This window comes from Cryptomeria japonica, chromosome 5 (assembly GCF_030272615.1).
Source record: "Cryptomeria japonica chromosome 5, Sugi_1.0, whole genome shotgun sequence".
In the NCBI taxonomy this organism is placed as follows: Eukaryota; Viridiplantae; Streptophyta; class Pinopsida; order Cupressales; family Cupressaceae; genus Cryptomeria; species Cryptomeria japonica.
Genome location: NC_081409.1, coordinates 85,121,324 through 85,147,706, shown reverse-complemented (window position 1 = coordinate 85,147,706; position 26,383 = coordinate 85,121,324). Strand labels below are relative to the sequence as shown.

Below are 26,383 nucleotides of genomic sequence, written 5' to 3'. Positions count from 1 at the left end.
ATCTAGATGTCCTAAGAGGAAATCAAGATTTGAGGAGAAATATAGAAGATATTTTAGGCCTAACCATGATTATTAGAACAAGAATAACTACAAGAGAAACAAATAAAAATTATGCTACTATGTTTATGAGGAAAGTGTGATTGATTCTAATGATGAACCGGCACAAGATTCAACTAGTGGATCCAACAATGGAAAGGAATAGATATTTTTGGCTATCAAGGGAGATTCTCTAGAACCTATCATCCAAAATGAGGAGAAGGCCCTTACTGCTAAATTTGAAGATAATGATGAATGGATGATAGACAGTGGATGTTCACATCATATGACTGGAGATAAAAGGAAGTTTCTATCTTTGCAAGAATTTGATGGTGGTCTAGTTAGATTTGGAGATGAAAAAGTATGCATGATTAGAGGAAGAAGAACCATATCATTGGATGGTAAGAATAATACAGATAATATTTATTATGTTGAAAGTTTAAGGCATAATCTTTTGAGTGTAGGATAGTTGGTGGATAAGGGATTTCAGTTACAGTTCAAGGATGGAAAATGCAAAATCATCAATAGATCTGGATTGGAGATTGGAATTGGTACTCGAACTATAACATCTTTCATTTGAACTACAGTTGGAAGACATGTTTTCTTGCACAAATTGATGAGAGTTGGCTATGGCATAAGAGGTTGTGGCATGTAAATTTTGATTGCATTGTAAAGATCAATTCAACTAAGGTTGTTAGAGATATATCTAAGATTGTGAAGCCCTATAATCTGGTATATAAGGAATGTCAAATGGGAAAGCAATTCAAAGCTTCTTTTAAGATTATACAAGAAAAATCTAATGATGTTCTTGATATTATTCATACGGATTTGTGTGGTCCTGCTAGAATAAAAAAAAATTAGGGGGATAGATATTTCATGCTTATCATTGATGACTATTCTAGAACATGATGTGGGTTACTTTTCTAAGGGAGAAATCTGAAGCCTTTGAAAACTTTAAGATCTTTAAAGCTAAAGTTGAGATAGAGACAGGGTTGAAGATTAAATGTTTAAGGTTTGATCGGGGTGGTGAATTCACATCTGGTGAATTTAATAGTTATTGTGAGAAGAATGGTATAAGGAGACAATAATCTGCACCTCGGACACCCCAACAGAATGGTGTTGTGGAAAGAAAGAATAAAAATATATTGGATACGGCCAGAACTATGATGATGAAAGTTAATTTGCCTCATATCTACTAGAGAGAAGATGTTAGCATGATGGTATACACATTCAACAGAGTTGATATAAAATAAGACACCACTAAAACACCTTATGCGTTATGATTTGGTCATACACCTACAGTTAAGTATTTCATAATCTTTGGTAGTAAATTCTATATCAAAAGAGATGATACCATTGGAAATTTTGATCCTAGATGTGATGAATGGATATTTATTGTTTATTCTAATGAAAGCAAATCATATAGATCTTATAAAAAAATATTACAGATAATTCAGGAGAGTGCTAATGTCAAGGTGGATGAGCAGGACAGAGGTCAAATCAAAATTTATGAGAGAGAACCAGAAGTGGAAATAATCATAATTGAACCAGTAGCACCTATACTAGAACATAATGTTGAACTAGTTACTCTGGCAGTATCAAAAAATTCAACAGTAACTAAAGATCGGAGAAGAGAAATAGAAAATTAGAAGACTCCTAGATATGTAAGGTTGAATCATTTAGAAGATCAGATCATTGGAGACAAGAGTAAAGGAGTAATGACAAGAAGGAGGTTGGCAACTAATGAGGTATGTTTAAATTCTCAAGTTTAACCGACATTAGTAATTGAAGATATTAAAGATGAATGTTGGATGAAAGCTATGGAAGAGGAATTAGACTAGGTAGAAAAGAACAACACATGGACTTTAGTTCCCCAGCCTAAAAATAAGAATGTTATTGGGACTAAATGGGTTTTAGAAAAATATTGAATGAAAATGGACAATTTGTAAGGAATAAGGCTAGATTGGTTTGCAAAGGATATTCTCAAAAGGAAGGAATTGATTATGATGAGACTTTTTCTCCAGTAGCTAGGATTGAAGCTGTGAGATTATTTCTTGGTTATTTTGTCATTAGAAAATACAAGGTTTATCAAATGGATGTTAAGTGTGCATTTCTTAATGGAGAGCTTGAAGAGGAAGTTTATATTGAGCAACCTGATGGATTTTCACTGAAATCAAATAAGAAAAACATGTTTTGTAGGTTAAGGAAATCTTTATATGGGTTGAAACAAGCCCCTAGAGCTTGGTATGCTAGATTGGACAAATATCTTTGGAAGCTTGGTTTCACTAAAGTTAATACTGCAATAACTTATATTATAAGATCAATGATGATGGCATATTGATTGTTGAGGTCTTTGTTGATGGTATCATTTTTGGAGGCGAGGATAAGTTATGTATATGGAATTCTCTGATAATATAAAGAATAAATTTGAAATGTCTATGATTGAGGAGATGAAATTATTCTTAGGTTTACGTATTATTCAAACTGATAAACGTATTTTCATCTGTCAAACAAAGTATGCTATAGAGTTGTTGAAGAAATTTGGTATAGAAAATTCTAAACCGGTTGGTACTCCTATGGTTACAATTGAACAATTGACAAAGAAAGATGCATTAGCTCTAGTCAATCCTACAAGGTATAAATCTAAGATTCGAGGTTTTCTATATTTGACTCAGACTAGACCGGATATAATGAATGTAGTTTGTATTGTATCAAAATATTAGAGTGGTCCTAGAGAGAATCATGAGAGTGTGGTGAAAAGGATTTTTCAGGTATTTGTAAGGAACAACTGAGTATGGTTTGTGGTATCCCAATGATTTTTCCTTTACACTATGTGTATATACAGATGCAGATTGGGCTAGAGATGTTGATGACCGGAAGAGCACATCTGGTGGAGCTTTCTTTCTTGGAAAGAAATTTGTTTCATGGATCAACAAGAAACAATCATGTACTACTTTATCTACTGTTGAAGCTAAGTATATTGTTGTTGCTACTAACTGTACACAAGCTCTATGGATGAATAAAATGTTGAAAGACATAAGTGTAGATTGTAATGAACTAGTAGTTATTCACTGTGATAACTCTATTGCTATTGATATATCAAAGAATTTAGTATTTCATTCTAAGACAAAGTACATTTCTATCAAGTATAACTTTTTGAAGGAGAAGGTAGAAGCAAGTGAAGTCAAAATGGTTTATGTGAACACTAAAGAGAAGATTGCACAAATATGTTCACCAAACCTTTGCCTAAGGAATCATTTGAGTACTTCAGAGATAGATTGGGGGTCTCTGCCCCTCTAGTAGAGACTTGAGTGATGTCGATTGGCATCAGTTTGGTATGCATTTATCAGAACTACTATTCATTATGGACTGATGTGTTGGTCCTACTACTCAGGGGGAGTAGTCAGCTATGTAGTTCAGAGGTTTTATGATTTTTCTTTAATGTTTATGTCATATTTTTGGCATTGATGTCAAAGGGGGAGAGATATATGTGAAAAATAGAGCTTAACAAAAATATCAATCAAGGGGTGAGATCAGAGTTTAACCGAGATATCTTTCACCGAGGGAGAATGATCTATTGGCTGAGAACTTCATTGTTATATCATATTGGGGAGATTGTTGGTTGTCTTCCATTGGGGGAGATTTATTTGGAATTTCTTGGCACTTGGATGGTTTTCAAATCTAGTTTTTCCATGAATGCCAAAGGGGTAGATTGTTGGCGAATTAGAGGAATTGATTATGTGTTGGATTGATGTTTGCCATTGATGTCAACACTAGCTATTTTAGTTGTCTTTCGGCTTTCGGTAGAGTGGTTGGATTGTGTCATTGATCTTAAAAGAATCTCCGGTAGGCTTTGGTTTGTGGAATTGGTTTGGATTGATTATTCATGTTTTCCTAATGCATATCTTATTCACTTGGTTTGGCATTTGATGATCTAGTTGTTGTCATATGTTCTAATAAGCCTTTTGGTTACCGGTAAGGGTTTTACTAGCAGATCTTTGTTGGAGATCTTTTGATTTACTTGATAAGTGGTGTTGGTGTGGCTTCTAGATGGCTCTCAGGATGTTGATGGTTAGCGTGATCATGTTTCAGTTGATCGGTGGTGTTGGATTTGGTTTATGGCGACCTATTTTGGGTCTGGTCTTATTCTGCTAGGTTATGGGCCAAACTATGTAATGTGTTGGTAGTTGATCCTGATGCATTACTGGTTGGATTTATTATTTGGTTTATGTTGTTTCAGTCTTAGGCCGACTCGGTTTATCCTTGGTTTGCAAGCTTATGTAATGACTTCATTGTATCATCTTTTAGGTGGCTGACCTCATTGTTTAGGTCTCGAGTTGGTATATATATATGATGCATGATCTCTTTGTACATTGTGGTTACAAATGGTTAATGGAATTATCTGTGTGCAAATAAAGTTGTAATCATATGCAGAGGTTTTGGTCGATCATAGGTGATCAAACTAGGTTTGTGAAAGAGGTTTTAGACCTCTGGTATTAAGCTTAACCAGAAGTGTACTTAGGCATAGGAGATGTTATTCTTATAGTTCACTCATCTTTCTGGATTTTAGCCTAGATTTCTTTGTATTCAGTGAAGCTCCTTTTATGATGAGCAATGCACTCTAGGTTGTTGGCCTTCCTGTATGTGCAGGCCCCTCTTATTGTATTCACATACTTACTACATAAGTATTATCTGACTTTGGGTAGGCTTCCCACTATGGTTTTCCATGTACAAATCTTGGTGTTATGTGTTGTAGATAGATACTAATTGTTCTTTGATCTAGATGTTTGTGCTTAACTGTTATATCAGCTATTTCGATAAAATGTTTTGTGGGCTTTAATTTTTATAATCTGTTGACAACTGATTCACCCCCCTCCCCCCCCACCTCTCTCAATTGTCCACCAATTATCCTAATAGAGTTATTCCTCAAATATTTAGCCCTTCATAAAAAAAATCATCAATGCTCTCCTTTATGTTGGTTTTTGTCACCTTAATCATCACTTTACTTGTAATGAACATATTAAAGTAAATGTTGTAGGAGCTTGGTTCTGGTTGGTCTCATTCTTAAAAAAAGTTCTTTTGCAAGGTCTTAATATTTTTCCTTGCAAAATCTACCCATATCTACATTATTCAAAGTATAATCGTAAGGTAAGTCCTTTACCATGGTTTCAATGAGTTTAATTTAAGATTCATTTCTTTACACTACTCCTAGTCTTTTTTATTCATTCTTTTTTTTTTTTTGGCTAAAAGCTAAAAATATATTAAAATGAAGAATTATAGAATAAGAGGTACACAACTAAGATATTTCCAAATAATAGTGGAGATAATCATCCAAAAAATATGTAGGAGCCAAAGAGACCTCCTAACAAACCTAAATAACCAAAAGTTCCACATGATTGCAAGATAAAACAAAGAAGAAGCACCCTCAACCTGCATAATGCTGAAGAAAACTAAAATGTTGAGCAACTTTATTCGTTGAAAGAGAATCCAAACCAAGGACATGTCACCCATAAGGAGCATTTGATTCCCATTTAGCAAGCAAGTCGGCAACCCTATTCCACTCACGAGGAATATGATTGAAAGCAATAGAATTGAAGCAATGAGATATCGAATGAATTTGGGTGACCAAGGATGAAAGTTGCCAAGAAGAGCTCTTGGAATATTGTATATTGAACTATCATCAATGTGTTGCATGAATTTGATGATTAATATCAAATATTAGATTTTCTTCGAATTCAGTTTTTGGAAGTGGGCGAATAAATTTCTAGATTTTGATCTAGATCACTACAAAGTTTGTCTATAAATAGAATAAATCATACAGAGAAAAATACAAATAGTTTCTAAGACATGACATATTGAAGATTAAAAATATCAAGGCTTTCTTATTATCTCATTTTTTTTAATTTTTACTTGTCTAGATGATTTGATTTTTCTTATTTTTTTAATTTTGTTACACTTCTATATAGTGTTAAGCTACTCCAACATAGTTTCTACTCAATGATTTAAATGTAACAGATAATGAACAAGCTTCATCTCTTATGAAATTTGAGTAGTAGAACTTATCCTATATTTGAAATCTTTAATCCTCTCCTCCATCTTATACTGGAAGGCTAATTTATTAAAATAATACGCTATGACACTAATTACCTCTATGTATCACAACTTTATTTATCAAGAAAGGTAGTTTTATTAATTATCATGCCAATGTGTCTGTTGTACATGACCTTGCACATGTGAGCACAAGCCTTGTGTCTTTTTCATACTCTAGAATAAATTAGCACCCATTTACTCCTTTAGGGATATACTTTATACAAATATAGTGGCCTCAATCCTCTTCAAGATTCTCAAAGATATTTATTAGAAACAAATTTGAAATTACTTATCTACCAATTAGTTTAGCCTTCTAACTTGCTACTTGCAAGGATAACCCTCACACTCTCTAAAACCTCTATATGATCATGCTTCCTAGCAAACAATATTCAAGAGTCTCATTATATAAATTCTACATGTGACTCCTTGCTTTTATAGACCCACATGTGTGGTGGCTATAGCTTTTTTACACATGTAGCTCCAAACATGGAAGTATGCATGTATTTGGATACTATAATATTTTGTAGGAAAACATATGTACAATACTAGTATAAGTTATAATTGTAAGCCTCATGTACGTAGAATTTACCAGCTCATGGTATCCATGCAAACCTATGCACAAACACATTGCACTTACACAAAGCATTGAGCTCAAAAATATCACTAGAAAACTAATGTGCTCTCCTTGTTAGAGCCTTCATTGCATCTATTAAAATTGAAATAATAGATATTAAAACTACCATGATCAAAAAAATTGTCTTTACAAGTTGACTCGCAAAATCCCCATTTATCATTTTCAATGTCATGATTCAACCCATTCGATGATTGTTGCCATTGCCAAGCTAAAATATAATTAGGCTAGTAGCAGTAGACTAAAATTTCAAATAAGGATCACTCTGCCCTCTAATATTTTCTTATCCAAAAGCCCTTTTCAGTGAATTTCCTTATAATTCTAGAAGGATTCTTAAATAAATTTCTTTCTTTAGGGAGAGAATACAAATACTTTTCTTTATAGCACCAACTAGAAAGAGCATCAATTTTAGCAATCATATTATACAAAAATTAAACAATTAAATAAATATTAACATATATTATTACTATCTCTTCTAGTGCATTCAACTTGTGAATGTGATCCAATTGACCTTGGTTTCCAACCTTGATAGAACCATACAAAGTTGGCATAAGCCGACATATGCTTCATTAGGCACTTCCATTTCATTCCTAGCGAGTAGATTTTCCATTTTCTCTACGTTTAATCTATCCATTTGACTATAGAGTCCAATAGTTTCCATTTGGGTTATTCTCTAGCTAAAGAGTTTATGTTTTCAGTATAGTTCCAACTTATATATGGAGAAAATGGATATTATTCTCCTTCACTACTTTAGAAACTAAGACAACAAAGAGAAAGTGTCAAATTTTATTATAGTATCAATCCTCGGATCCTTCTCTGGTCTTTGAATTAGAGAGAATAAATGTCAAGTTTCTAAAGTAGTTGTTGTACTTCTAGGTTTACTATCAAGAAATCCCTAATCATTTATAGAGAGTGGATAACATTATTGTAGTTTTTATATTGCATAATAGTAAACAAAATGGTACAATATAATAGTCAAAGGTGACAAAGAGTTTGTAGACTTAAAACTATAATAGAATATAAGCCACCTATACTATATAAAATAAGGGTGTAGAAATATAAAGTATTCCCATGTTTAACTTTTTGTATAAGATCTAATAGAAAATACTCATAGAATTGTTGACACAATATTTATTGGCATTCACATTCTATATACACCACAGTGTAATAAATTAAGGCTAAAAATAAAATGTAAGCTTACATTCCCTATTTTTCTGACAATTTTGTTTACACAAACATGGAAGAATCTATGTTAGCAACAAAAATTTCATACCATTTTCTCAAAATAGAAACCAAATAAATTTTTGTACAAGTTGCAAATCACTTAACACTAAAAAAATTTCTTGAAGTGGTCAAAGATAAACCAAAAGTGAGTTGCCCATAGATCTAACTTACAAAGGTGTTGTAAACCCCCCAACTAAAATAAACTAATTGTTGGGAATACACATAGACATAAATTGAGATATCGAACCATCATGGTTTTTAATATTTATATATTTTTTTATTGTTTCAATATATGCTCTAATTAATGGCATCTATTGTGTTTATAGTTTTATACTTTTAATTATTCATTAATATGCACAAATCATCATCTTAATCATCATCTTGCATTTGATTAATCAATCTCATAACTAGTTTTTAAAATTTCTGATTCTTTCTTGCCTTTTTTTCAAGGTTATGTGGAAGTAGATCCTTAAGTGAATATATGTTATGTGTATGTAGTATTTTAAATTGTTTTGAAAATGAATTTTCTTGTATTTTAATGAGATGGCACATATTAGTTGGCACATTTTACACTGATTTTAAACTTCTTTGAGAATAATATCTCAGTTGGTAGTTCTTCAATCTTTTGATTCATTGTTTCATTTGTTTCAAGGTTACATGAAAGTAGATCTTTAAGTGAATATACATTATGTGTATGTAGTATTTTAAATTATTTTGAAAATGATTTTTTTGTATTTTATTGAGTTGATACAGATTAGTTGACACTTTTTACACTAATTTTAAACTCCTTTTAAAATAATAACTTATTTGGCTACTCTTGATTGGAAATTTGAATATTGTATCTTATTTTTCATAGCTTATTGTACTTTCTCTACCATACAAATTGCTCAGTTGTTCTTCAAGTACATAAAAATTCTCTTAAAGAGTGTTTTCAAATAAATACAGTTTCTACATATTGTGTATGTCCATGTGTTACTTTTTCATGTAATAAGTTTCTCTAAAAAAAATTTTAAGGAGCTATTTCCCAAAAATTATGTTTGCTAGATTCTTTTAGTTTTTTATATACATAAGATCATAAAATTTGCTCCTTAGCCCTATGAAAATTTATTTACAATTGTTCAGACTTGCTCTATGAAATGAACTAGGATTTTTTTGTTGTTGTTGTTTTGACTTGTAATTGATTATTTCTTGTTTCTAATTTTTTTTTTTTTTAATTAATTTATCTTTTATTTTTAATTTTTTTTAATTTATTAATTTTTAAAATAATTTTTTTTTGGTTAATTCTAAAGTATATTAAAAAAAATTGTATTAATTTCCTATTTTGTGCAACCTTTCTAGCTTCAGTGTTGATGGCATGTGTCTTATTTAAATTGATTGGATGATAATATTTTAGGTGATTTAAAATTATATTTTCTATTTGAAAAAAGTGTAAATCTGACATATTAGTTACAAGTTAGAAGATGGAGTTGCAATTTTGGAGTACATAGTTCAAATTGGAGAAGAGAAACTTGGTACAACAAATCCAAATGTGAATGATTTGAACAAAATACTAGTTGTCAGAGCACAAAGAAGATAGTCCAAATCATTTGAAACTCTACTTCAATCAAATTCTCAAAAGAAGAAAAGGGAGAAAGTGAAGTGATCAAAATGTAGATGTGGATAGTTTTTTATTAGACTATAGAGTAAGTTGGAGCTAGCACAAAGAAGAACAAGTCAATTTGATAGGACAAGTTAGTGTACATTGTTGTGTTGAAATTATTTAAACTCAAGAAGAGTAAATCAGCACTATTAACTATATTCTTAGATGTCTTCTTGCACTATATCATCTACATCTCGAAGGACTAAGTTGATTTGGAGTACTTTGGTATGCCAAGTAATCTCTCAATCAAAATTGTGCAATGCCTAAAAATGATTTTTGAGGTTTGGTTGGTAAATGATTATGTCATAGGAGTCCATTGTGGATTGCATGTTGCTAACCACTATTTTGTAGAAATATGTAAAGGTCAAGAGATAACACACATGATTTATTTATGTTAGTTGTGAAAGTTCTACGTTTATCTAGATGTGGATAGTGACAAATGAAAAATGGAAGCTTTTCATTGGTGCAAAAATTGAATCATTCTAGGTCCTGTCAATTGTTTATTTTTCCCCATTCTAGACAATTTATGGACTCCTTTGAACTTTTGTAGCTCCTCACATTTTTTTATCAATCCATCAATGAGATTTGAGGTAGAATACCTATGCAATCAAAACATTTGCATTGCAAACACAAAACATTGCTATTTTCTTTTAATAATTAACAAAAGCTATTGTTTTTAAACTTCATTTTCATAATAGATATTAAATTAAATTTTATCGCTGATTTCTTATGGGTGAATCCCTTAATTATCTTTTTGGTACAGGTGCTAGTTATATATAAGTTCATATATTTTCTTCTAAAGAATTAAAAATATACTTTTTATAAAGCATAATGTATTGCATATCAGTGCATTCTTATCTTTTTAAATTAATATTCAATTAACATACTTTTTAACGTGAAGTATGTATAAAATTAAAACACCCGCGTGGTCCACTAATAGACATTTGTCTTTTCAGATGATTATATAATTTCTTCCTGTTGCCAATCTCTAATAAAAAAATTATATAAAATTAAACAGAGCATTTTCTAAAAGAGTTTTTATGTGCCTAATGCGCAGACCCTCTAATTATAGGAGGTGAAACTCGCTTAAACAACAGGTAACTTAATTATTATATACGTGCATTTTAAACTAGGCGGTTTCAGAGCAACTCTGGGAGGTGGGAATAAACATTGCCAGAACAAAGCAGTTTCAAAACGACCCGGCACAACATGGCACCTATTTCATCGAAGACCAAGAAGAAAACTGTATATGTGAGAATTCTGTCCGCGTGAATGGAGGCTGCTGAATCAAAATACACGTAATTGAAAAGTGTGGTCGGTGTCACTTGTCAGATTGGAGTGAAGCACTTGACCCATCACTAAGGGTAGCACGGCAATTGGAAAAATTCCAGTCAACTCCTATCCATTTCTTTTCTATACCTAAAACCAACAAACAAAATAGTATCATTTTCATCAATTAATTTACAGACTTTTTCAATTATAATATTCAAAGTATATATCAAGATTATACCATCATTGTCATGATTGAACTACCGCCTCTGTAAAATAAGATCAACCACCGATTATTTTTTATCTCAATCTCTTCATAACAACTTAAAACAGATTTATACACAATATGTTATTTTCCGTCTAATGTAAAGCGAAATGCCAAGAAATCCAGTTACCTATAATTGCTGATCTTAGGGAGTTATTTGAGCTCAGCGACTGGCATCTTGTCCCATTTTGAAAGTTGTCTTCACTGTAATCCTTTGCACATGAACAACTGTAAATGCCACGCAGATTCTGATATTACTATATGACTAGCTTACATATATTTGATTTTAATCAAATATATATATATAATACGCGGAGAGATATCCTTCTCAAGGCCCTTATTAGAGTTCGAGGTACATGATAAAAATAGGTGCCTCGAGAAGGATATCTCTCGGTGTATTATATATATATTTGATTAAAATCAAATATATGTAAGCTAGTAGCAGTCGTGGCGCAACATGGGAAACAATTCAAAATTCAAAATTCAAAATAGAACTATATAATATTATATTATTAATGTTTGTTGCAATAATATGTAATATTATTGTTGCAATTATTATTATTATTTTCTATTTGTTTGGGTTAGGGTTTAGTGTTAAGGTTAAGTTTATGGTTAGGGTTATAATTACGTTTAGGGTTTACATCAAAGTTAGGGCTAGAATTAGGGTTAGAATTAGGGTTATGGTTCAATTCATTAAGGTTGGGGTTAAATTAGTATAAAAGTTCAATTAGGATTAGGGTTTGGGATAGATTAAGGTTAGGAATACATTAGGATTAAATTTCAATCTAGGTTAGGGTTAAGGTTATGGTTAAATAGAGTTAGGGTTCAAATATGATTAGGGTTTGATTATGGTAAGGGCTATATTAAGATTAGAGTTCAATTACGATTAGAGTTTAATTAGGTTTAGTATTAAGTTTACACTAGGATTTAGTTATGGTTAGATTAGGGTTGAAGTTGTAGTTAGGGCTTAATTGTAGGGTTATATTTAAATTTATGGTTAGGTTATGGTTAGGTTTTAATTATGGTTAGATTAAGGTTGAAGTTTAGGATTAGGTTATGGATTAGGGTTCAATTAGGTCTAGATTAGGGATATTGTCAAGGTTAGAGTTTCATTGTGGTAAGGTTTTAATTATAGTTCGGGTTTTTATAAGAGTTCAATTAGGGTTAAAATTAGCTTTATGATTCAATTGCATTAGGGTTACAATTAAATTAGGATTAAATTTTAGTTAGGGTTAGGGTTGGGCTAGAATTATCTTAGGATTAGGGATTCAATAAGTGTTAGGGTTTGAATTGGGTTAGGGTTTAATTAGGGTTAGATTAAGGTTGAAGTTTTAGGTAGGGTTTAATTCTATAGTTAGAGTTATGCTTAGGGTTAGGTAATGGTTAGAATTCAATTCCAGGGTTATATTTAAGTTTAGGGTTAAGTTATGGTTTAAAGGGTTATGGTTTGGGTTAGGCATTAGTGTAAGGATTAGGATTATGGTTTGGGTTTACATTATGTTTAGGGTTTGGGTTACGAACAAGTTTAGGGTTAGGATTATGGTTAGGTTAGGGTTTAATTTTATCACATAAGGGTTATTAGGGTTTAAATAATGGTTATGTTTACGTTAGGGTTAGGGTTAGGGTTAGGGTGTAGGGTTAGCGTTAGGATTACAGTTAGGGATACAGTCGACGTCATTGTTAAAGGTTAGGAAATTAGGATTAGGGTTAGAGATAATTTTTGAGTTATGATTAGGGTTAGGGTTAGGTATTAGGGTTAGGACTAAGGATTATTATTAGGGTTAGAGTTTAGGGTTATGGTTAAGTAAGAGTTAGGTTTAGGGTTAAGAGTCAAGGTTATAGTTAATTAGAGTTAGGGTTCAATTATGCTTAGAGTTTGATTATGCTAAGGGCTTAGTTAGGATCAAGGTTTGGGTTAGATTAGGTTTAGGATTGAATAAGGATTAGTGTCTAATTATGATTAAAATTCAATTAGGGTTAGGGTTAAGTAGGACTAGAGTTCAATTAGGGTTAGAGTTAAATCTAGGGATACAATTCAATTATTATATTAGATTATAGTTTAACTTGTAATTAGGGCTTAATTATAAGGTTCTAACTAAGGTTAGGGTTATTTTATGGTTAGGGTTCAATTGGGTGAAGATTAGGGATATTGTCAAGGATAGGGTTTGATTATGATATGTGGTTGATCATAGCTATGATTAATATAATTAGATTTTAATTAGGGTTAGAATTATGATTATGATCCAAGTACTTTAGGCTTAGGGTTAAATTAGGGTAAGGGTTTGGGCTAGAATTCAATTAGGATTTGGGTTCAACTATGGTAACTTTTAATTATAGGGTTAGAATTAAGTTTAGGGTTCAATTAGGGTCCAATTTTGATTAGGATAAGGCATGGTGAAGATGAGGGTTAGTATTAAATTAGGATAAGAATTCAATAAGGGTTAGGGCTTATATTAGGGTTAGATTAAGGTTGAAGTAGTAGGTAGGGTTTATTTCTATGGTTAGAGTTAACTTTAGGGTTAGGTTAGGGTTATCATTCAATTAGAGCGATTAGAATTAAGGGTTAAGGTTATAGTTAATTAAAGTTAGTGTTCAAATATGATTAGGGTTTGATTATGGTAAGGGTTAGATTAAGATTAGAATTCAATTATGATTAGAGTTTAATTAGGGTTAGGATTAAGTTTAGGCTAGGATTTAGTTATGATTAGATTAGAGTTAAAGTTGTAGTTAGGGATTAATTGTAGGGTTATATTTAAATTTAAGGTTAGGTTATGGTTAGGATTCAATTATGGTTAGATTAAGGCTAAAGTTTAGGATTGGGTTATGGTTTAGGGTTCAATTAGGTATAGATTAGGGATATTGTTAAGTTAAGGGTTTGATTATGGTAAGGTTTTAATTATAATTAGGGTTCGTACATAAGAGTTCAATTAGGGTTAGAATTAGCTTTACGATTCAATTACATTAGGGTTACAATTAAATTATTATTAAAGTTTAATTAAGGTCAAGGTTTGGGCTAGAATTCAATTAGGATTAGAGTTCAATTAGAGTTAGGGTTTGGATTAGGTTAGGCTTTAATTAGGGTTATATTAAGGTTGAAGTTGTAGGTAGGGTTTAATTCTATAGTTAGAGTTATGCTTATGATTAGGTAATGGTTGGAATTCAATTGGGGTTATATTTAAGCTTAGGGTTAAGTTATGGTTTAGGGTTATGGTTTGGGTTAGGGGTTAGTGTAAGGATTAGGATTATTATTTGGGTTTACTTCATGTTTAGGGTTTGGGTTAGGGGTTAGTGTTAGGATTAGGATTCTGGTTTGGGTTTACATTATATTTAGGGTTAGAACTATAGTTAGGTTAGGGTTGGGGTTTAGTTTTAAATGACATAAGGGTTTAAATAATGGTTAGGGTTAGGGTTAGGGTTAGGATTAGGATTAGAGTTTAAATAATGGTTATGTTTAGTTTAGGATTTGGGTTAGTGTTAGGGTTTAGGATTAGTGTTAGGATTACAGTTACGGATATGGTCTACATCATGGTTAAGATTAGGAATAGGGTTATGGTTCGAGTTACATTTTGAGTTATGGTTAGGATTAGGTATTACAGTTAGGACTAAGGGTTATTATTAGGGTTAGGGTTTTGGTTTATGGTTAAGTAAGAGTTAGGTTTAGGGTTAATGGTCAAGGTTAATATTGAGTATAGTTAGGTTTCAATTATGCTTAAGGTTTGATTATGGTAAGGGCTTAGTTAGGATCAAGGTATGGGGTAGATTAGGGTTAGGATTTAATAAGGATTAACGTTCAATTATGATTAAAGTTGAATTAGGGTTAGGGTTAAGTTTAGGGCTAGAGTTCAATTAGGGTTAGAATTAAATCTAGGGCTATGGTTCAATTATTGTTAGATTATAGTTTAACTTGTAATTAGGGCTTAATTATAGGTTTGGAGCAAAGTTTAGGGTTAGGTTATGGTTAGGGTTCAATTGGGTCTAGATTAAGGATATTGTCAAGGTTCGGGTTTGATTATGATAAGTGGTTGATCATAGTTATGATTAGTATTAGATTTCAATTAGGGTTATAATTATGATTATGATTCAATTAATTTAGGCTTAGGCTTAAATTAAAGTAATATTAAGTTTAAGGTTAATATTGTAGGATTGTGAATTCATAAAACTTATTATCTTCATTATTATGTACAATTTTTCAATACTTCTATAAAATGTATAAATTTAAACTTTGTTCTAATAAAATTAAGGCATTTTAAAATAGCTAATTTTTTTTAATTAAAACTATTTTGTTTTAACCTTTTAAATTTTTTATAATTAACATAAAAGTTCTTTTTGACCTTGTTAAATTAATCATCATGTGTTATTTTTGAATATTTTATAACTCAACTAAAATAGAAAAATCACATCTATATGATAAATTAGAAACTTTTAATAATAAATATTTTTTATATCTTAAATATTATATATTATTTTTTAAGTTTTTGTCTATGTAAGTTTGAATTTAGAAAAATTATATTTTTATGATAGAAATTTAGAAACATAGAAATTTATCTTTCTGAATTGAAAATTAAGATTTTTTCATTTTTTTTAATCTTTGTCTAAATTGGAAATTAGATTATTTCCTTTCTTTTTAATCTTTCTATAATAACAGTCAATGCAAAATTCTATTCATGAATGCACATGTTTTTAAATTCCCTTTTGATTTATATGTGTAAAAAGGATTAATAAAGTTATATTGTGAATGCATTAATAGAAACTAAGTGAATAGAGTATCTTTTTAATTGTGTAATTGAGAAAAAATATAATTTAATCTAACATTTTTATTCTATTGTTCCTTTTTTTATGCAAATCACTCGAAGAAAAATAGAAATATATTTCATTTTTATTATAATATTCCTTTTCTTTTGCATGCAAATCAATTGAATTGTAAAATGAAATTACATTCTATTTATTTAAATCTTTGAATGCTAAATTTAAAATTAAAATTTAGATAGAAATAGAAGCTTTCTAAAAAAAATTAGATATTATATTTTTCTTTTTAATGCAAATCATTTCTAAGTTCCCAAATTAAATTTGTCTTTCCAAATTGAAAATTAAGATTCTTTCCATTTTTTTAGTCTTTTTCTAAATTGGAAAGTAGATTATTTCTTTTCTTTTTAATCTTTCTATAATAACAATCTATGCAAAAATATATATTAAAAATTTATTTTATACATTACCATGATGTAAAGATATATGAAATTTTCTATTTGTTTGTGGACAAGAATTCCATATCAATCCTTGCATTCTTTATTTACTTATTTTAAATTTGATTGGTTAAAGAGTAGTGGGGCCGAAATCTCTAAGCGTTAATTTCACATCACTTCAACTATTTAGGTATTTATAATGCCATTTTCTTGTAACATTATTGTTCTCTTAAGCATAATTGATTTTTTGATTACCATTGACATGATTACATGTGCATGACACTATTCATAGCTTAAACAATACAATCAATACATTATTCAAATATTTTATAGGTATCCTCTCTGTGGTTGCCGTGACAGCAGATCCTCTTCTTTGTTGTATGCCTTGATTCACCTCTTCTACGTCTACGAGATTCAGGTACTATGAATGGTCTTCTAGTTTCTACTTTATGATAACTCCTATTAAAATCTTGATTAACATATCAATATGCATAATGAACCAATGAAGAATGAATAAAATCTTGATTATCTATTCTATAGAAAAATGCTTATGAATCAATGAAGAATGATTAAATCTTTGATTAGTATCAATATGCAGAGATCTCAATATGTAGCAATTAGTGTTGAAGACAATAACAAGGCTGGATTTGCTTACCTAAAAGCTTGTTGTTCTGGTGCTGGGATCAAAAACCTTTTTTCTCTCTTCTCCGGAGGATTATTATATAGCATGAAGGGTAGCATGTAGTAACGTTACATTGCGTTACATTGAAGCAGAATGGCAATCATTACCTGAACATTTATAGTAATGTTCATGTTGGAAAGGAATGGCAATCGCAACCTGAATGTTTACATCTGCCATTTTCTTTAACAGTCCACGCATACTTAGAGAGGTTACAATGCATGGCCAAGGTTTCCATTTTCTTTAGTGTATACACGGATGCCCTCACTCCCCCCCTACTGTGACTGTAGGAACACCTCTCAGTGTAATAACCCTTTTTAGGTCATAAGATGAACAAACAACAAGCCTTTTTGGGTAAACATTACTATGATGGTGCATTCAAATCCCCACACTACTCAAGCTAAGATAAATTTTCTTGTTTTCTATGTAATTATTATGTTTGAGTTTTCAGGGCCAAATAAATACTGGAGCTCCATGTCGATCTGAGCTACTTGCTAAATATAAACAGGTACTTATACTTGAATATGTAAAAGCTAACAAATGTTAGATTAGCTGGTGTATTTTATCATATCATTTTGGCATCTATATTTAGCTAACTTGAGCTCTATTTCTTTTGCAAGTTTTATGAGTTGAGGAGGAATTGGGGCCAGCTACTATTTATGTAGGTGCAAATTTCCATAAACCTGTAGAGCCATACTAAAACAAGGAATGTAATATGCAATCAACATCCATGAAAGTTTTGTTGTTGAGCAATAGAAGAGTGTCTCACAATAAGAAAGATGCATTAGGTTTGAATAAAAGGGCAATAGATGAATGTCTTAATACTGTTGTTTGTATTGCTTCTTATAAAGAAGAATTCGTTACCCAAAATTTTGCCCCCAACCTTTAAAGTGGGTCTCTAGCATTGCTACTAAAATATTTTCCAAATTAGTTTACCTGTACTAGAAATTTATCGTGAACACAAAACTCTTTCTTTCTACTACCAAACTTGGGTTTTGTCTCTACAGTTTTATTGTTATTCAATAACATCCTTGTATTGTTTGGTAACAGTTTTATTACTGTTCGCTGAATAGCCTTGTGTTTTGATGTATGTAATGTAGTCTTTGTTGAACTTAAGAAAAATATTTGTTTCCACAATCTTTTTATCCGTAAGATGATTTTAAGGAATACATTTTCAAAGATAAAAGATCACTTAGCAAAAGCATAAAATTTTTACATAAATCAAGATCTAAATATTTATGTTACTACCGAAGGAAAATTCTAGTATTGCTACTATTTACATTTATAGAAAAGCTTAATTCATGATTTTAGTTTGAATGTATGTCTTCATAGAGTGACTTATTTCTTTACCATTCAAAATATATATGTTTCTCTTGTGCAAATAATTTAAATTCTATTTACCATTTACTGTTATACAACAACTTAATTCATGATTTCATTTTGAATCTATAGTGAGACCCAGATTCTGAAGGGTATAATTATTAAGGCTATGAGATTTCCACAATCCATTTTGTATTCTAATGTATTTATCTGGATTCGATTGTGTCTATTTTTTTCCCATCAACGTTTCGAATCACACTCTGTGATTCATCATCAGGATGAAAAGAATTCCAAAGACATGAAAGATGCTGAGTTGTAGATTTGAGACAAAATATAAAGAGGAGTGGGGTGGGGGAGGTCACGAGGAACAAGGAGAAAGGAAAGAGAAAAAGAAAAAAGGCCACCTGATGATGAATCATGGAGTGTGATTCGAAAAGTTGATGGAAAAATACACACAATCGAATCCAGAAAAATACATTAGAGGTATAATTATTATTTAAAGGGTGCTAGATCAATGGAAGAGCACCAAGGATGGTGGTTTGAATCTATCATGTCCTAACATGAATTAATCAATGATAGTGTAGTTTATATTTAACAATATTGATTTATCTGAATAGTGAACTATTTTTTAAAATTCATTATTTGATATCATCTTTCCAGAGACAAAAGTGATATTCTCTTTAATGGGAATATTTTTTGTCTTAAGAAAGACAATAAGTAGGATTAAAGACATTTTTATTTTTTTTCAATAAAAGTGGATTATTCCACTAAACTTTTTTATTAATATTTTTTATTTTTTACACAGGCTTCAAAGAGCATACCGGAGGAAAGAACCCTAGGAAGAAAACCTCCAGTCACAGCTCATAAAATAAGCCTATAGTATCTAACAGATCAATTTATACACCCCTCCCAAATCCACATACAAAATGCGGTCACAACACATATAATATCAGTTTCGCATAGAGCCCATATGACAATTTGCCAAAAAACCCATCGGATAATTTTCAAATGTAGACTCCGGAGCTACTATCAATGGAAGAAGATAGAATTTTCCAAAGCCCTATGCCAAATCCCATGAGCCAAAAACCTTCCTACCAAAAAAAAAAGTATCAAAAAACCTTTGGAAAAACACTATTGTATCAAATACCATGAGCTCAAACTCTCTTCCAAACAACGAACATGAATACTTGAAATCAAAGGGGAAAGTGGGAATAATTATCATCATAAAATTTTACATCAACATTAGTCAAGAAAATAACATAACTATTGCTGCAAACCTTCCCATACCCTAGAAGGAATTTCCTCAAAACCCACCTCTCGCTGATTAGCATTGCTATCAATGGCTAAATTTGCCAAATAATCCACAATCTTATTAACTTCTCTATAACAATGGGATACCAAGAAAGATTCAAACAATTCTAATTTTTCTAAAATAGGATCAAGTATATACTGCAAATTCCAACAAATCGATTTCTTTTTCATAACACATTGAATAATCACCATAGAATCACCTTCAATTATTAAGTCCTTAATTCCCAAAGAGATTGCCATATCCAATCCAAAAGATAAAGCATGAAATTCCGCATAATTGTTAGTTTTAAAACCAATAGCATGACACTTAGCTTGAATAAAATTTGCACTGTGATCATAAATTACCATGCCTACCCCAACCGGCCAAGGATTACCACGAGAGGCCCCATCAAAATTCAATTTAAAGTGCCCCTGCAGAGGAGGTTTCCATCTAGCAGAGCATCTCTTACCTATTGCATCATTCTTTTTTAAAATTGAACCATGAGAGGGTAAAACTGACAGCATCTTCCAAACTCTAGAAACTCTACTATCCCGGTGCGAAAAAGAAGTAAGATTTTCCATATTCTTATAAATAAACGACAAAGAAACCTCAGAGATGGAAGACTCAATTTTTAATAGAACCTCAGACATGGGAGATCTCATTTTTTTAAATATCCTGTTGTTTCGCTCTAACCAAACATTCCAAATCACAATAGATGGAGATATGATCCAAAGGCAAGCATAAAAAGATGAGGCAAACATAAAGGGCCAAGATCTAAAATGGGAAATGAGATCCTTACCAATAACAAAGGATATATTTAACTTCTCAAACAACCACTGCCAACATTCATAAGCATAATCACAATTTAGGAACAAGTGTGAAGAAGATTCCAAATTTCTGTTACAAAGGACATAAGGGAAAACAATAGTAATACCAAGCCTGTCTAGTCTCATACCTGTAAGGACTCTGTCCTAAACTACCAACCAAGCAAAGGCTCCAGCTTTAGGAAGACAAGCCAAATGCCAAAACAACTTATAAGGCCAAGATGATAAATCTTTAGAAACCATAAGAGAGTTGTAACCATCTTTAACAATGTACTTACCAGAAATATTCTTTGTCCAAATAAGTTCATCCTTAGAATCAGAAAGAAATGCAATTCTATCCCCCAAAATCTTCTCAAAATCTAATTTCATACTTTGATCAACATCTAAGAAACCAATCGACTTCCATCTAGCTAGCTTAAGGGGTCCAGTAGTCACAATTTCAAAATAATCTGCTACAAAAACACCCCAAAGGGAGGAAAGAATAGTGATCAGAGGAGACCAATCCCTAATATTCACCAAAGGTGTGTGTCCATTCCATACTTCATCCCAAAATCTGACCTTTCTACCATTATGAACAATCCATAAGAGATGAGGCAAAATAACTGATCTACATTTACAAAGGAAATTCCAAATAGCAGAACCCAAAGGCAAATTTGAGACTTTAAAAATGTACTCTCTCGGTCCATTATTTAAATATTTGGCAAACATAATTTGTGCCCATAAGGAGCTAGGTTTGTCATATAATTTCCAAACCAACTTAGCACTTAAGGCTAAATTCTGATTCTCCAGACTCCGAATTCATGTTCCCCCAAGTTCCTTAGGCAAACATACCTTATCCCATGCAACTAAAGAGAGATTCTTCTTGCCATCTTTATTATTGTTTCAAAGAAAATCTCTTAGAGTATCCTGTAAACTAACAATGGCTGCTTTTGAAGACTTCAAAACAGACATGAGATATATGGGAACAACATTTAAAACAAACTTGATGAGAACAATTTTACTTGCCAAAGTTAACCATCTGTGATTCCATGAGAGAATTTTTGAGAAATGACCGAAATAATCTTATCCCAAAAACCAATCTTATCCTATTTATCAAAGAAAGGAATCCCAAGGTAAGTACATGGAAGATTTCCAGTCTCAAATCCCCAAAAGGATTGCAACCTATACTGAACCAGTTGTGATGTATTAAGGAAAAAAATCTTTGATTTATCACCATTCACTTTCTGACCAAAAAATGATGCATAATTTTGTATTATTCCTTTAATCACTTTTGCCTCAACTAATGAAGCATGTCCAAATAACAGAGTATCATCTGCAAAGAGACAATGAGAAATACTCTGGGGAATATTCGGAATCCTTATACCTTTCCAAAGCCCCCCCACTTTAGCAGCCCTAATAGCCCAAATAAAGGTTTCAGCTAGGAGAATAAACAAAAAGGGAGAAAGGGGATCTCCCTGTCTCAAACCCCTAGAGGAAGTGAAAAAACCACAAGGAGAACCATTAATTAAAACTGAGAATCTTGCAAAAGAAATACATGCACGAATCCATTTGACCCAGGCCTTGGAAAAACCTAACTTCTCAAGAATAGTACAAAAAGCCCCTCACTCTACTCTGTCATAAGCCTTCATCATGTCTAGTTTAAGTATCATGGCCGAGGTTCATTGGGTGGAAATAGAATGCAGCACCTCATGTGCTACAATTACACCCTCTGTTGTCTCCCTTCCGAGAACAAAACCACCTTGCTCCAATGAAATGATCCTAGGTAGAATTTTTGCCAACCTAAGGGAAATTGTCTTCGTAAATATCTTATACAAAGTGTTACATAAAGCAATGGGGCAGAAGTCAGCAAAAGTCTTAGTATCCTCTTTTTTAGGAATAATTGCAATCATTGTAGTATTAAGTTCTTTTAAAATAGACCTATTTCTCCTAGCTTCCTCAAGAGCCAATAAAACATCATTTCCCAAAAAATCCCAACATTTCTGAAAAAATAAAGGAGTAAAACCATCTAGTCCTGGAGCTTTATCTAGATTCATGGCAAAGACAACACTCTTAACTTCTTCTAAGGAAAAGGGAGACATCAACATCTTATTGTCTTCCAAAGATACTAAAGGAGGAATATTAGATATAATATCATTGCTGAGATTTCCATTTTCCGAAGATAATAATGACTTAAAAAACCTAATTGCCTCTAAAGCAATGTCCTCTGGCTCTGTCAATAAATTCCCATTCTGACACTGAATACAAGATATCCTATTCTTACATCTTTTAATCTTAGTTGAAGAATGAAAAAATTTTGTATTCTTGTCACCATCTGAAAGCCATAACTCTCTAGATTTCTGTCTCCAATAGATTTCCTCTCTAGCTAACACCTCCTCAAGCTATAATTTTAGTGACTTCAATTCATCAAAAACTTGTGGCACCATACCATGTTCAAGCACATGAGTATTAAGACACTTAAAGACATATTTGTCTTTATAGAGACAATATGTTTTTTCTTATAGCTAAAGTTTCTAAAGAGACAAAAATAAAATTCTCTCAATAGACAATAATACTGGTGTTTTTTCTTGTCTTTATAAAGACAATTTTTTAAGACAATAATTTTAAGACACTCTTAAACACAATATTTAAGACAATAGATAAGATAAATTGTCTTAAAACCCCCGTGTAGTAGTGTGACATATACCCCGCGATGGTTCGATCCACTCATTCAAGTCTTCTTGACTGCATTCATCCACATCTGTACATCCATTTTCGTCGTCAAAGAGTGAAGGAAATCTAAGAGGCAGTGACTGAAAAACAGACCCAGCGATTCTAAATTTGAAAAGTGTGGAGATCATACCTGTGCAACCGGTGCCGTTAGAGTATCCACTCCCTTCATAACCCAATAGACATTTGCATGTGTGGGCGCCCTGTGTTGCGTTTAAACATTCGGCTGCATCGACGCAAGAGTACTTGGCCGTCGAACAATCCCCATTGCTGATGCCCAGAAGTAGAGTCCACAACATGAATTGGATATTTAAAATGGATAACACACATTCTGCTGCGACCCACACCATTCTGGATTGCATTGTGCAACGGCAGGTGCGGCCAAATACCACCAAATAAGAATTACGTCACCGATCTGCCACCGCATCTATGTAGGAAACGACATTATTTTTTCACAAGGCATCAAAATTAATCGCAGAGGGCTAGTAGATGTTATGGTGTTTAAGGAAGCCAAGAAAGAGTGGGCTCGGTCAAAATGTCTGCTTGACAAACTGACCATACTGCTAGCACACAGATTGACTTAATTGCTTTTAAAATTCGAAAAGCGAAATTGAGTCAAACATTGCCGAAGTTCTGCAGGTTTCTAGTCATTAAATGATAACAATGTTATTATATGTAATTTCATATATTTTCTTCAAAGGTGTTAAATCTATACACTTTATATATGAGTGTGGTCTTATCTTTTTAACCAGCTCATATATATATAAAAGAGGTAAATTAACCAAATCAAACAAAATAAATAAACATATGCACCAATGGAGATCATGACAAGATTAAATTTATGTTTCTTCAAGCTTCTAAATTATGTATTGAATAATACTTAATTGTGTACAAGAACAAATAGAAAATATATGCCAATTAAAAACGGATGTCTGATTCTAAAATCTCACCCGTATACAATAGATACCAATTTCAAATTCAATAGATACCCTATTCTAGAAAATATGAAAACTCTAGGAATGGGTTTCTTAATGTTGTGTTCTCTTGATTATCTTCCATGAGCATCTGACATCTGAATCAACGAACTAGAAGGGTCCTCAGAAACAATATGAGTGAGAGAACTATGATAATCCCATGAAGTAGTCTCATCAACGACTTTGCCGCTGTAATGCTGGAGAGTTGCCTGTGTGGAAATAGCTTTCTGCGCAGGGAGAGTAGCATCCATATTTAAATGTCTTGCCTGTTTTGTAGCTGCTCTTATCCAAACAAGCTCATCCACTACCTCTCTCATCGACGGCCTTTCTATTCCTTCCTCGTGCAAACATGCCTTTGCAAGTTTCGCCATATTCTCCATCTGCCCTTGATTTTCCTCATCCACTATTTTGGGATCTAAAATATTTGTTAAGCAGCCATCATTAATTGCAGATAGGAAATGGTCATATAAAAAGTACTTCTCACCATGTCGAGACAATACAGGTTTAAGACCAGTAAGAAGCTCCGCCAGAACTACACCAAAGCTAAAAACATCACTCTTCTCAGTAAACTGGTTGCTTCTTATGAACTCGGAATCCACATAACCAGGCGTGCCTGAGGGAAACATGGTGCTGAGAAGCATTTCATCAGAAGGTCGCAGACGAGAAATACCGAAGTCTGCCACTTTTGAAGTAAATGTGTCATCCAGAAGAATGTTTGATGATTTTATGTCGCGATGGAAAATGGGCTGAGAGGCCTCACGATGCACATATGCTATACCCTCTGCTGTCTCTATGGCAATCTGCCGCCTTCTTTCCCAGGGCAAGTGCCTTTCTGGTGAGTGTAAATGCTGAGAGAGTGTTCCATTTGGCACAAATTCGTAGACAAGCAATGGAAGCTGAGTACGGAGACAACAACCAATCAATTTTACAACATTTCTGTGATTGATGTGGGATAAAATCACAATTTCGTTAATAAAGTCAGAGGAAAATGCTTTAGGCTTTTTGATCGCCACTGGCATGCCATCTGGGAGAACTCCTTTGTACACGGTTGCAAAGCCGCCTTTTCGTAACTCTACTGAATAATTGTTGGAGGCTATTTTTAACTCTGTTTCTGAAAACATTCTGATGAGCTCTCTTCCCCCCATGGAAGCTATGCGTTCCTGCATATCAAGTCCCCCATTCTCCATGAAATTCTTGTCACCGGCATATTTCAACTGACGCCTCCTCAGGTACCAGAATAATCCACACATTACAAATGAAACTCCAAAGAATGAGAAACAGACCCTATGGAATCAACAAACAGAAAATTCTCAATGATAATTTTTCTGTTTAAAATATTAGCAGGAGTATACATCTTTAAAAAAAAATTAGTTAAATTGTTATAAGAAATTCAATCTGTAATAACTTAGAATTGAACTTTAAGAATTAAAAAAATATACTAACATTCGAGCATCAATCAAAATATAATTCTTTATTTATTTATTTTAAATATATATCAAGAAAATCAACAGCCTTTGTAAAATAAGGTTAACCTCTAATTACTTTTGAATTCATTCTCTTCATAACAACTTAAACAGATATTTAATATTTTATAATGCATTAAATGTAAAGACACAGATGCCAAGTAAACCAGTTACCTATAATTGCAGATCTTACAGAGTTATTTGAGCTCGGCGACTGAGATCTTGTCCCGTTTTGAAAGCCGTTTCCACTGTAATCCTTTGCACATGAACAATAGTAAGTGCCAGGCAGATTACGACATATACGCCCCTCCGATGGTTCAACGCACTCATTTTCTCCTTGATTGCAGTCATTCACATCTGTACATCCATTCTCACCGTGAACGAGTGAAGGAAATCTAGAAGGCAGTGATAATAAAGGAGACCATATTATACGAGAAACTGTACAAAATTTGAAAAGTGTGGAGATCATACCTGTGCAACCGGTGCCTTTAGAGTACCCACTCCCTTCATAGCCCGTAAGGCATTTGCATACATGGGCGTCCTGTGTTGCGTTTAAACATTCGGCTGCATTGGCGCAAGAGTAATTGGCTGTCCCTTTGGCCGTCGAGCAGTTCAAAGAGGTCGATGTCCCACTTGAGGCGCATGCCGTAATGACCCCTCGCAAAGAAGCCAAGTTCGCCTTTAGGCAACTTCCAAGTATCTGGGTCGAGAATAGTGGAGAACCCGCATTCGGGAAATTCTTTATACTTTATTCCCCCACCCGTGAACTTTATCACCCTCTGATCTCCTGGA

The 26,383-nt window shown here is 32.5% G+C and overlaps 2 protein-coding genes across 2 annotated transcripts in view; both read right to left on the bottom strand.

The window, feature by feature from the left end:
* The window catches only part of LOC131076360 (wall-associated receptor kinase-like 2), a 31,034-nt gene extending 7,530 nt beyond the window's left edge, over positions 1-23,504 (bottom strand). The window contains exon 1 of the mRNA XM_058013501.2: positions 23,132-23,504. Within this exon, the coding sequence (XP_057869484.2) occupies positions 23,132-23,504 (373 nt within the window). The remainder of the gene's footprint in view (positions 1-23,131) is intronic.
* Positions 23,505-24,073: 569 nt separating this feature from the next.
* Positions 24,074-25,409, bottom strand: LOC131076359 (wall-associated receptor kinase-like 1). Its single transcript, XM_058013500.2, has one exon. It carries the CDS (start codon positions 25,376-25,378, stop codon positions 24,203-24,205), a length of 1,176 nt encoding a protein of 391 aa, XP_057869483.2. The 5' UTR covers positions 25,379-25,409; the 3' UTR covers positions 24,074-24,202.
* Positions 25,410-26,383: the final 974 nt, after the last annotated feature.

Excerpts from the sequence above, each read along its gene's own strand:
- LOC131076359 (XM_058013500.2), bottom strand. The coding sequence starts at position 25,378 with ATGTGTGGATTATTCTGGTACCTGAGGAGGCGTCAGTTGAAATATGCC.